This window comes from Cottoperca gobio, chromosome 7 (genome assembly GCF_900634415.1).
Source record: "Cottoperca gobio chromosome 7, fCotGob3.1, whole genome shotgun sequence".
NCBI lineage: Eukaryota > Metazoa > Chordata > Actinopteri > Perciformes > Bovichtidae > Cottoperca > Cottoperca gobio.
In genome coordinates, this window is record NC_041361.1 from 4,056,707 (window position 1) to 4,070,680 (window position 13,974).

Sequence of the window (13,974 nt, forward strand, 5' to 3'; positions counted from 1 at the left end):
ACATCAGGTGATGAAGGCAGGCATCTGCTAATTGGTTTAATTAATTATGACTGACAAATAATCTCAAAACGGTTTCGAACAGATGTATGTCTCCAAAGTTGTTATCAAACAGCATGCAGACAGCATGCTAACACTTGTGCTTATATTTTGGGCTACCTTCTTTCTAAAATAGTCTTGCATCATCAGCCCTTTGGGGACCTCCTTGCAGTCACAGTGACTCTGTAGCTGCTTGACGAGTAAAAAAGTGTCCTGCAGTGAGAAGTCTCTACAGTGGAACTGTTTATCCTCAGCCATATCAAAAGTGACTATGCTATGGCCGTGATGCAGGGTATTAAGATATGGATATGGTGTGGCAAATTAAATACAATTTGTCTTGGTGGCCAAACATGGTATTGCAATAGACATTTTCCCACAGACATTTGGACATGTCTTGACAAGAAAAGTAAAGTTGTAAAACCGCGGCTCTCTCTTCCTCTTTGAGGGCAGAGCATTACATTAGCTTAATAAAATGATAAAATTCACCCAACTGGCAATGTACTCGGTGGATTACTGATAGTTCAAATCTTCTTCTAATTGCCCAAGAAATGTGTGCTAACTACGCGTATGTGTCTAAGGTTGAGCGAATTCAGAAACCAAAACCAAATGCAGATTAAGGGCCCACTTTTGCATTAATCTGCATATTAGTTAGGGCAATATACTTGCTTGTCAAAGAAAATTATTTAATTTCACAGAACAAAACGGCAACAACCCTTAGATTTGAGAGACGTGCTTTGCAGTAGTCTGGGGAGGTTAGCAACAGGGAAGAGAGACTTTATTAGAACTTGAAACATGTACATTTCCTCCCTCTGATGTGGCCTATATATCACAGAGAAGAGACTATAGAGTTTTGTACACACTGCTGTGTTGCTAATTGTGCAGGGCAGGGGATTCACTTATAAAACACAAGGCTAATGATGGTATCAGTGATCACACAGGCGGCAATTTCAACCCTGCAGTAAATGCACTATAACGATGGTTTCACAAGCCCTACTTTTCATTTAGAGTGGCTCATAATTCTGTCTGCTTTTATAGATAGTGTGATATTTTCTCAATTTTGTTCAAGGTTTATGCTGCAGGTGTAGCTGACCATATCGATCCGCCATCCACCGAGGTTAAGGTTGTGGCTTCCCTGATTACTGGCGAAAGTCTAACGCTGACTTTGACTTGTTTTCATGTTTGACAGTTTCTGCAATATAATGACACCGGGAGCACGTTGAAAAGGAAGTCGCAGCCTTGAGATCTTCCCTGTGTTACATTCCAATTTAGTATTTTTGACTGATGGTGAAATATATATTTTTCTCCAGCCCCCTGACAGCTTCTCCTCTGGCAAATCACATGGCTTTATGATTCAGCAGTAAAAAAGTCGAAATTGGAAACCCTGATTATATCATGGGACAAGTTCTAGCTCTGGGCATTCCCAGTGAGATGTTGTATGATCTGAATGTAGCCGTTACATTTTTTATAAATCATGTTGATAAAGTATCCATCAGTCTTCACATAACTTCAATTTGCCATTCCATAAAAAAAAAAAACATTATGACAACAAGGTCATTGATTCTTTAGCACTTTACTGTTAGTTTACTGTGTTTTATGCATTTAATTATCATTTGCATCTATGATTAATCTGCTAATTATTTTCTTGATTAAGGGATTAATCATTTAGTCTATAGAATGTCAGAAAACACTGAAAAAAAAAGAGTCCAAGGTGCACAATAAATTTCCTATGTTCCAACAATTACCAATTCTGGTTTGGTTGAAACAAACTCGAGTGAAATGTGAGAATATGCGGCTCTTTCCCTCCACTGTCTCCCCCCCCCCCCCCCCCCAACCCTTCCCCCACCTGTGAGCTGCTGTGGGCTGAATGACATGGCAGATGATTCGCTGTCACCTGCGATATTTACCAGCCACGACAGCGACGCTTGTATTGTTTTTCAGCTTGTGAGCCTGTGTGTGTGTGTGTGTGTGTGTGTGTGTGTGTGTCATCATGGCAACAATGTGCTCCTGGAGTCCCAGAGACACAGACTGTAGCGGGAACTACAACAGAGGCGGTTTTGAGTACTTTGCCAGGTGTTTATATTTCTGTCTGTCTCCGTGTGCACAGATGTTGTCACCGTGCGAGAGGCAGTGACGGAACGGTACAGATGTGTAGTTGAGCTCAACATGAAGGCTGGGTTTGAAGATGAGTGTGGTTCTGAGCGAGGGGGATAGGAAGTGGGAAAGGGGTCACTGCCCTGAATAATATATCGTGATGATTGTGGTGCTTATGGAAACACTTTTCTTTAATACTATTAAAGGTGAAACCAACTATTGAAACGTGCAAGATAAGAAGCAGCCACACTTTATTAGCAAAACAGTCTTTTATTAGAAATATCTTGTATAAAAAATGAACATGCTCTACACATTTTTTTTTCTCTATAGATAATTCATAAATATCCAGGCACTGTAATTCTTTTTTTTTTTTTTTCTTTTTTTTTATAATTCAGTACATAAAGCAGACATGATCAATCCATTTTAATAACGTACATTAACTTGCCACCTAATGTCAGTCAGCACTTACATATTCTATTTTGTTACACGGACAGAGTGTTTTAGAAAAATAAACTGGGAGGGGGGGGGGTTGTGGCGAAAAAGCAGTAAATGATCATATTCACAAACACAAACAATCCCACAAACAATACTTTATCAGCTGATGAGAAAACATTTGCGGCAACACCGTAGACTTTTGATGAAGCTGAGAGAATCATTGATTAAACCAAAAATATTAGTTATTTATAATCCTCTGCAGTAGTTTACCGTCGGGTCTTTACACCTTTTCTCTCAAGTTGTTCACATGACTTATTATGAGTTTTGACATGCAACATACATATTTTTGCATCGCTGAGGATAACATTTAATGAGACAAATTCCAGAGTCACTGTTCATGAAAAATACTTTAGAGACTGGAGACAGAGATGGAGTTTACACATTTAAATATAGATTGTACATTGAGACCTCTCTACCTCCCATGTTTGAACAGAATCCACTTGAAAGGTAATGGATGCAAAGCAAACGACACCATGAAGGATCCATGGAAACGATGACGGGAGTAGTTCAATGGGTATGAGGCACAGAATGAAGGCACTGGCCTTTTATTTATCAAGCGTCAGAACATCCCCCACGTTTCATCTCAAATGAGTTTGCCAATATTACTGTGAAAATCAATTAATGTTAGACAGAATCATCAGTCATTATCAACTCTGTAGAAAATCAAAGATGAATGAAGCGGAGTAGAGCTGTAGACTTGATTTGATTCTCTACACTACACTATGTGTTTACTGTAACAAAGTCTGTTTTGACTAAATCACGCGATTTAATGTATTTATATGTAAAACTCTGGCAATTACCAAAATACTATTCTCTAGAGAATATTTAAATGGCGCTATAGTGCTCGGCCTCAAAACGATCGTATTGGGTGTGTGGAAAGGTAAAGCCCTGTTTAGGAAATCCTATGCTTGTCATCCACCGAATTATCTTTGAACATTTATGCCGTTTGATGGAACTGAGCTTGCACCTTCTCCAAATGGGACTTCATGCTGATTAACTGCATGAGCCTAATTCTGTACCCAAAATACTATTAAAACTTTCATTAATCATTTCCACTTTAGCCTCAAAATCTTTTGCAAGGAACACAGTTTATATGTGCGTCCATCAGAAACCCCTTATGTAACACTGTCTTATGTAATCTATCATATTGTAACGTTACGCTTTAAGAATAATTGATCTGGTATGACAGCAGACTGACTGTTTTTATTCCTTTACAAATCAAGTGATTAGGGACAGAATATACTAGCTATATGAGTACTTTTGTCTGCTATAAAAATTAAGAATATATTTTTAATATATCTCTAAAAATAGGAATACACAAATAGGATAATAATAATAACACAGGATAATATGGGACAGTCGGTGTCATTTTTTTTTGGAGGGGAATGCCAAACACAAGTGTTTATTATTAGTCAAGAATATTTAATGTTAGCTGGGATGGAAGGAAACATGAATTCTCATAATCTTCCAAGTGCTTAAATTAGCGAAGGCTTCAACAAGCGCATGATAAATAAAGGCCAATAAATCTGGGATGTTGGAATGTATGCTTCGACAAGTCTTTAAGTCCTGGTTGACATGTATGGAGTGCGGTGTAAACTAATGAAGGTGTTCCATGGCAATTCCCCTTTTTAGTTGCACTGTTTGAAATGACTCTTTATTCTGCAGTAGCCCAGTGGGTAATGGTCCAAAATGACATCTCCACTGTGAATGACAACCATGAACAAATGTTGCATTCCAAAGACGTTGACAACACAGCACAGTACATGTGATGCTCCCACACGCATGCTCTGGGACTGTACACTAGGTTTGCCAAGATGATATCATCATCATCCTCATCATCATCTTCATCACTATTATGAAACATTTATAAAAACAAAATTAAAAAAAAGAAACTGGGATGACCCACTGCTTTTTATTTTCAGGTGTTTCAGATAAGGTTAGTTCATGTAGGAATACTGAATGTACTGTAGTAAGGCATGTACCTGTATTTGAAGAGTACTGCAGCTTTCAACCTTAATAATACCAGTAACCAAAAATAATGATTCTACTTTTATACTGTTTCTTCTTGTCTACTGCATTTGAATTGAGCAAAAACGGAACACTTTTTCGCCCCGTTTTTGTTGAAATGTGACAAAAGATTCAGCCTCGGAGATAATGGGAATTGTGTGCTTTACACTTCAGAAGGAAAACATACTGTAGACTCCAAGGTGGTTGACTCGGCCTGCATCTGGAAACGTCACTGCTCACTTGCGTCTCAGAAAGGGTGGGAAGAGGAAAATTAACTGTCCAATCTCCCTTTACATCGCCCATCTCTCTCCTGTAAATCTACTAATTTCTCATAAATTTGGCATTCAAGCCTTCACCTGATTCTCTAGAAAAACATGGCAACCTTTCTATTCATGGAGTGACAAATTCCCATCTTTCCACCCCAGTCCTCCTCCGCCGTAGCAACTTGGAAGTCCTCCAGTATATCCCCAGTATTCCCCACAATCAGGTGATGTCTCCTCAGGCAGGCCCTGGCTCCGCTTCCACTGTTTGTCTCTGGCTTAGATGGCATGGTTACTGTAGCTTATGTATGTCTGCTTGGAAGCCAACGCTGTAAGTGAAGGTGTAGGAGAAGGAAGGAAAGAGTTAAAAAATGCAATGGGTGAGAGTCAAACAAGCGTGAAACGGTAATCTTTCAGAGCACATGTTGGAGTCCAGATTGATGGGAAGTTCTATTTATGGATGACTTCATCAAATGAGTGCAGGTGGAAGCAATCATAATAGCAGGATGTTGTAATTTGAATGTTGTATTTATGGGAATGACATCTCTTCTATATTTGTATTGCATTTAAAAAAAAAAAAAGAAGAAAAAAAAAGTAGAAATGTGACTGACTTCAGAATAGACTGTTCCATGATGCAACATAAAAAATAAAAATAAAAGTTAAATACTTAATCAATTATTTGTTTCTCCTCTGAAATGTCAAAAAATTATTTAAAAAAATGCTCATCACGATTTTTTGGGAACTGAAAATGACTGAATCTTTAAATTCAAACAGAGAAAGCATCACATCTGAGAAGCATGGAACCAGAGAGTATTTGGGATTTTTAAGTTTTTAAAAATATTTAAATCGTTACTGATTAATTTTCTGCCAATCGTCTCATCATTTGATCAGCTAATTCATCTGAAAAAAAAGATTTTGCACAACTTGCTCTAAAAAAATATTGTTACAACATATCACCGTGAAATAATCATCAAGACAGTGATGCAGATGCAATCAGACTTAATAGGCTGTGGCAATGGTCACATCAATGTAAGTACCTACTGTTACAGTACCATTAATGAAATCAGGGAAACCTCTGTCATTATGTTTTCTTCACAGCTGATTATATCATTTAATTGTATCAAACATTGCATCATATAGAGCCACCAAGCAGATCACAGCACTGCTATAAAATGCAATAGTAACTATTCAAATGCAAGTCTTATACTACATGCAGAGACCTGATACTTCTCTGTGCACCAAGCAACACATGCAGCAGTCAGTCGGTGTATAACAGCAACGTTTTTAATTGTAAAGCGTATTACACGATATGTGATCTGACTTGTGCTCATTATTCTTTAACATTCTTTTCATGTTTCATTGAATTTTCTATCAGCTGTGAATAAAACGCATAAGACAGATGACCAGAGGGCAGACCACAGTGACTCTGAGGAGCCCGACCCGCTGGTGCAACATGAAACATATGTCGTACATTAAAGTACCTGTATGTATGTCTGCAGTCATGCTCCTATGTGCACATATGCCTGTGTGCAAATGTCAGCGTGTACATGTGGGTCATATTTTAAAATAAAACTGTTCTCAGTGGGCATGCTTGGAGTGGAGGTAATCACACTACCAATCTGCCAATCTGCTCACAGCAGCGTTGGCTGATTGAATATGTCAGAGGGGATGAATCCAATCAGAAAGACAGCTGAAAGCCAGAGTCGGGGCAAAAAAAGCTGTAGTGGAGAGACATGTAATGGTAAACGTTTCTGTATATTTGTCAGTGCCATGTTGGGTGTATGAATGGGGGCGGCAGTTCTCGCCATTTCATCCAAAGCATCTCTTCCAAGAGAAGCATTGATAAATGAACCTTATTTGAATATTTATGTGCTGCATGGCCAAGATAAAGAATAGATGGTCCAGAAAGAATTGGAGCTGGCAGACTCATCTGTCTTTTCCTGTACACTCTTATTGTTGTTGTTGTTCCATTATCACAAATTCCTTCTTTTGTCAAGAGAGAAACAAATTACAGGGGACACATGGCTATCGCTTGTCTCCTGCACTCAGGCAGAGTGGTGTCATCTTCCCACATTAACAGGCTTTACCATGCTGATTGGCCATTTTACAGCACCACACGCCAATATTGTCTTCCCAAGTTAATGTCTGTTGGTCAAGGGTGGATTTGTGAGGGTGTGATTACTGCCTCGTGTCATTCAGGGTGCTGCAGTTTAGCCGGCGGCAGCTGGGATGCTTTGTGCATATTTAGGCAGGCACGGGTGTTGTGGTGAACATTAGCAGAAATTAACAGGAAAAAAAAAAGTGGTGACAGATAATAAAAGGGCAAAGTCATTTTCTAATCAGGTTACCTGAGAGTCTAAAGTCCCTCACAAGGCTCCCCTCCCTCAACACAGTCTGACGCATAAGCACAAAGAGCAGTTGTTAGATTCACAGTTCAAACCAGAGGGCGAGAATCAGCACCTAATAAATGGGCTCTTTAATAGGTTTAGATAAAAACGACTCCATTCTGTGGTCGAAAAAAGGCATTCATGCAAGTGTGTGCGCAGGCTTTTTAGTCCTAATAAACATCATTCTACACTGTTCAGCCTGTCGGAGTATAAAATCAGGACTTTTAGTAATCAGAACATGTGGAGTTGCTTGATTGGATTTATACTTTCCCCCACACAGAGACCGCCGACTCGTACACTTTATCTTTGTGACTGAAATATCCTTGTTTCCAACACTGAGCTACCCTTCTCCTTAGTCCCTTTCAAAATCAGAATAGAATAGTTGGTGAGAAAGGAACTATTTTCTTGTATTCAACATGCAGGATTATCCCTGTGAAACAGAAAAGATTCTTCATCTCTTTTTAAAACACCTTTTTTTTTTGTATTGTACAATATATGGGGAAAATACAAAACTTTAAAAAAGGATATGATTGGATCTTGCTTAATCTAAGAAGAGCAACATGTGGTGTATACTATATTAATAAACTGACAGCTATAAGCATTAGTATGACCTTCAATTGGTCAATGAAATCGTTAAATAACGGGGAATTGGGAAAACACAAAAGATATGCTCGCTATAGGCTAAGTTGAAATCACTCCCATCTGTTCTAATTATTCACACAGTTCTGTTTGTCATCTGCAATGGCTCATGTTCAGAAAGAAAGTATATAACACCACTTTAGTTGGCACTGACACCCTATTTCTTGTATGCTCACGTAAGGCTCGCAAATTTCCAGAGCTGCTGAAGTGCAATATAACACTGCCATCGGTTATGTTCACATAAAAGGAGTTAATTATTTTAAAGTAGCCATGTGTGTTCTATTACTGCTATAATTCTACACAAAAGCAGCTCATTGCATCCGCATGAAATCAATCCCTGGTTGAGGTTCACTTTCTTTCCCTCTATTGCTCCATCAGGCGTGATACCTACCTTGTGTTTCAAGACTTTCACAGAGCTCAGACTTCGCCTCTCCATTGGGCCTCAGGCCGCCTTTGGGGTTGAACTTGTTGGACATAGTGGCTGCAGTGACTACAGCCTTCAGGCTGCGCTTGCGCTTGGGTACGTTTTGCTCCGGGTGGAAGAGAACCACGTAGACCTTGGGCATGTAGAGCATTCCTAGAGAGACCGACGCACTGAGGCTTACGGAGATGGTCAGGGTTGTGGTCTGGATATACATCTGTATTATGGAAGAGACAGCGGAGACACAAGCAAACAGAATCATTTGTAGAAGCTGCACTGACTGATGGACAGAGATGTTCTAGTTATATAATCCCAGGTTAAGATGAGCACACTTATTGTAAAGCCTGCACAGTATGACTAAGTCCATCAATCAAAACCTAATTCATATATTTTATTCTGAGAGCCAATTTTGTTATAAAGCTGCAGGAAGAAGAATGTTTTTTAGGGCATGTGCTGGCCAATAATGTATTGCTTTCAATAGACACAGGCTTTTAAAGTCTTGCACAAAGTAGAGACTCTGCCTTACTAGTAATATAGTAGAGTATTTAATATTTTCAGCTTCATATATAGAAGAACTGAACTTTGCACAGCACACAGTATCACATAGTAAGACATGGCGATAGCATACAGTGCCCTTTATTCTATGTTCATGTGCTGGTTCCTCCCTCCCGAGCTCTGCTTTCATTTCTGTGTTTGTTTTTTTATGACTAATAAAAGTGCCCCCCTGATAGTAGTCTGCGTATATATGTTTTTCCCTTGAGGTCTTAGACAACAGCATACAGATTGTGTGCTTTCTGAAGCCAGTGACAGCTGCAGCTCACAGCTGGGCAGCAGATCTATAGCCGCAGGCAACAGCTATGGAGCGGAGAGAAACGCCCTACAGCGTATTAAAAGTCCCTGCAAATGATTTCTCATTTACAATAATCATCCCGGAGCTCAGACACAGTCCATCTCGGATTTGTTGATGTAAGGAATGTGGTGATTCAGCGCACGGGCTGTAAAAAATATAATACGTAAATCATATTTGACATTAACACATGCAACTGAAATATGAAAACATGATTTCGTCAGTTTACAAACTGACAAAAATTATCAAAGTCAGTCCCACTCCATGTTCTCACTGTACTCTTAATGTCAAAACCATTAACTCAAAACGAAGGAATTGAATTATAATTGACTAACGAATAAAATTGCTGAGGTCCTCTGAAGTTGATGAACACAAGGCGAAGAGTGTACAGTGGAAACACAGCTGGCAGACATCCTTCAAAGAGATTTGCCCGAGGTTTTGTCTGACATTACATTTGCAGACATCACAAATGTGCTGGGGGATAGCCGACAGGGCCCTGAACCGCTAGCATGTCGACAGTTATAAATGATGTGTCCCAGCATGGGGTCATGACATATGTTGTTTGTATGTCAGCTTGTACAACATTCATCCTCACATTTCAAGATGCACACAGGTTTGTTTTTTTACAAACCTTTGCAGGAACATGACCATCTAAACTGCAAGTACATGTCCATTTGTACTAATCTGACTAAGATAAGAGGTACTGTATATACAGCATGTGGTATTTTAGCAGGGCATTTGTGTAGCATTCTTTTAGCTTTGAGTGTTTTTGTACGCATACTGTACTATACAGTAAGTAGGTAGGGAATTATTTTGTAGGGCATTCAATCAGTCCAAGGGGGAAAGCAAAGATGTACACAATGAAATAAATAGCACCACCTGTTATACATTGACAATGTTATATGTTGATGTAATAAAAACAAAAACTATCGGGGGGCCTGGCTCAAATTAAGTCCCCCAAAGCCATGTCAGTTAGGAACAACAGATGGAAGTGATCATGGTACTGTATTCCATCATACTGCAATGCGAGCATTCCTTGGTGAAGGGAGTGGGAGTGTTGTAATCTCCTGAGAAGATTACACATGGCCTGTTGTGAGCTCGGAACAATATTGCTACCCCTCTGGAGTACAGAGTGGAGTCAGTCTGTGAGGGGAGCCAAGACCCTTGTCCACTTCTATTGGCCCTGGTGACCAACGATATGATTGCCAATCTGCTCCATCGGGACATCGATGGAACAGGAACCTCAGAAGGCTCAGCCTTAAAATTTGGCACAAACGTACACTTGGACTCAAAGATGAACGGATAAGAATTTGGCGGTCAAAGGTTACTGTGACCTCACAAAACATGTGTTTGGCCATAAGTCGAGAATTCATAAACTGATGAGAATTTAACACAAATGTCTCATGGGGTATAACGATGAAGTGATGATATCCAGATGGGTGTTTCTTGTAATAGTTTTATGGTTTGCGATGTTCTTTTACAGATAGTCTGAGTAGGGGGTTCACTCTACACCAGTTTGGGGGTCCTTGGGCTGAAAAACAGTTGAAGACCCCTGTCCTGTCAACACATTCTACAGTCAACCAGCAACAAAGTACGGAAAAGATCGAGTCAAGCCACCTGTTTGATAACCTCGTATCATTAGGCAACAGCCTTGCTACCTGTTGATGCTAAAGGACTTCAACCAAAAGAAATATCTGGCAAAGAGGACCTAATGGATTCTGCCACAAGCTTATTCCAAATGTATTTGTGTGTTGGTCAATGCAGAGTTTTTGTTTTAATTATTTTTACTTTTTTGAATATGAGAAAGCCGATTCAATTGGAAAAACATGACTCAGTGTTTTGCTCTCCCAGTTCCCTCTTCCTGTTCTCTTTGAGGAAATGTTCTTTCTGTGTTTCTTGGCAGGCTGATACTAAAAAGTGAAAATGAGAGAAATTCCAGACTGTTAATGAGCTGCCATAGTACACTTAGTCATTTGAAAGAATGATAGTTTACTTGAGCAACCGGGATAATAGGCTTGATATTACTAGTTTAAACTAAGAGTATATCCCTTCCTAAAAGGGCGCTTTCACCCACAGCCTTCGTCCAAGAAACACTTTTAATATTTGAATAGGTGTTTAATCATTTGCCTTCACTATTCCTTTACTATTACTAGTAAGTCACACAATGGCCAAATTGCTCTTTGATGCTGTTGGCAATCTAAATGCTGCTATTAACTTTGTTGTTATGCCGTGCCATACAGTAGCATTCCCATGTTGATGCTTCCATTGCTATCATTATTTTGGATTTTTCCACTCTGCTTTTTTAATGTACATCTGTGTTGAGCAACCTCAAAATTGAAACTCTTGGAAGAGGTAATTTGTGATTCACTTTTAACTGACTAGAAACATCAGCAGCCTCAGTAATTTTATGCTAATTCATAAACCAGAGTTATCCATTTCTGTGCCTGAATGTGCAATGATTGACTACTCGGTATTTCCACCCAGTAAAGCTGAATGAAACACACACACACACACACACACACACAGAAACACAATTAAAGAAAACGTATCTAAGTAAACTTGAGGTGCAAGACGCCTCTAAAAGCCTTGTAATCCCCACAGTGGAGCACAAAGCCCGTCATATAAGGATGAATAGTGGCAGTATCCACAAACACAAGAGGCTGATGCTGTACAGCAAACATAGTTTAAGCGGCCTTTTTCTTTACAATGAGCCACATAGGAAATATAAAAGAACTCCAAATGGAAAACTGACGACCAACATCCATGAGTAATTTTAATTGACTTGCTACCAGTTTGCTCTTTTTTGGTGAAGTACATTTGGTGAAAGCTTAGTGACTACTTTGACATCTGTGCACAAATTTAAAACCATTAATTTGTTTATAAAATTGGGCCATACTTATTTTATACTTGCACCACATTTGAAATGGAATATTTACCTTTTCTGCTGATTGTGAGGTCCCAAAGAAGATGGGGATGAAGGCAAGCCACACAATGCAGGTGGTGTACATGGTGAAGCCAATGGGCTTGGCCTCGTTGAATGTCTCGGGAACCCCTCTGGTCTTTATGGCGTAAACTGTGCAGGTGACCATCAGCAGCATGCTATAACCCAGCAGACAGATGAGGGAGAGGTCTGATATGTCACATTTCAGAACACCACGGGCCATTTTAGGATTGGCTGTACGCTGATCCTCATAGTCGATGATGGCTTGTGATGGGTCGACACCAAACCAGATGCACACTCCAAGGAGCTGAACTGATATCAGGCTGAATGTGATGACTAACTGGGAGGCCGGGGAGATGAATCGAGGGGCACTGACCGACATCTTGCCCTGCTCAAAAATCCTGTAGATCCGATTTGTCTTGGTCAGCAGTGCTGCATAGCTTATACTCATTCCCAGGCCCAGGAAAATCCTTCGCAGGGAGCATATAACCACATCAGGAGTGGAGATCATGAGGAATGTTGTAGCATAGCAGAGAAAAATACCCGTCAACAGCACATAGCTCAGTTCTCGACCTGATGCCTTAACAATGGGTGTGTCGTTGTAGCGTATAAAGCTGCCGACCACAAACAGAGTAGCCATTATGCCCAGGACAGCGATGAGGACAGGGATGACTGCCCATGGGGAGCTCCACTCCAGCTTGACAATGGGAATGGGATCGCAGCCAGTGTGGTTATGGTTAGGCCGCAAATCAAAGCGGCACATCTTGCAGGAGAAAGTGTCTGCCTGATACTGGTAACCATCACAATTCTCGCAGTGCCAACAACATGGAATTCCCTTCACTGTCTTCTTGCGCTGCCCAGGGCGGCAGGGTTGGCTGCATATGGAGGAGGGGACTTCTTGTGTTGCACCAGGCCACTGCATCCCATTGGTCTGGAGGGAAAAGTATATATTTGCAGAAATTACCAGTTCATACCACCTCTGTTTTACTCCTATACTCACATCCAGCTACATGAGTACTGGGCAATTACTCAGTATTATCACATTTGGACAAGCTCATAATCGGAATGAAAGAGCACCTTTAGGGGTCAGTATAGCAAAAACATGAACACAGCTAACTACATATTGTTACACGAGTTTCATATTAAACAATGTGCTTCATAATGCATGAGGACACCATTCAATTAACACTTTGGAAGATTAGTTTACACACAAGTGCACGATTGAATGGAAAAAAAGCTGTAAATGGGATATTCACCACATGAAAGCTGCAGTCTTTTTTTTTTTTATGAATTATCTTTGTGTGAGCTCATGAATTATAACTCAACAGGAAACAACTTTGCTGTGTAATTACTTCCAAGGAATGTTGCCCTTACTGGAGGAAAGATAAGTAAATACAGTCTCCATGGTACTGCAGTCTCAATAATGCATTATCATGTGCCTGTGCTGTTGCACTGACGGTGTATTTTTATTTAATTGCAGTTTGCTTAAGAGGCCTTATTAAAGTAAGTTATGGTGCGGAAAGGGATAGGGAATATTCTATTATTGTGATTAGCATATGGATGATTTGGATGATTGGTTTTGTATATATAAAGAAAATCCATATGGTATTCTCGATTTTCCTTGGAGATATCTGCCATGCAGGTGATTCTCATGAGTGTCATCAGTGTGCAGCACTAATTCAGGACCTTGACGTCGACAATAATCTTATTACATGCAGTACAGTATGTGCGTCAACAAAATATTAACACCTTGTGGCTCATGTTTAAATGATGCGTAACAACAAAAGGATGCGTACACAGATCTTCACAAAGTTTGGCATTTAAAACCTAGTAGTTTTAATGTAAATGCA

The 13,974-nt window shown here is 39.8% G+C and overlaps 1 protein-coding gene across 2 annotated transcripts in view; it reads right to left on the bottom strand.

Moving 5' to 3' along the window:
* Window positions 1-2,440: 2,440 nt before the first annotated feature.
* Window positions 2,441-13,974, bottom strand: part of LOC115010956 (metabotropic glutamate receptor 4-like) — a 167,356-nt gene continuing 155,822 nt past the window's right edge. For both annotated transcript variants that reach the window (XM_029435886.1, XM_029435887.1), the window contains exons 9-11: window positions 12,120-13,055; window positions 8,307-8,553; window positions 2,441-5,218 (exon numbers count right to left, since the gene is read on the bottom strand). In XM_029435886.1, coding sequence (XP_029291746.1) covers window positions 5,169-5,218; window positions 8,307-8,553; window positions 12,120-13,055 — 1,233 coding nt within the window. In that variant the 3' untranslated portion in view covers window positions 2,441-5,168. The remainder of the gene's footprint in view (window positions 5,219-8,306; window positions 8,554-12,119; window positions 13,056-13,974) is intronic.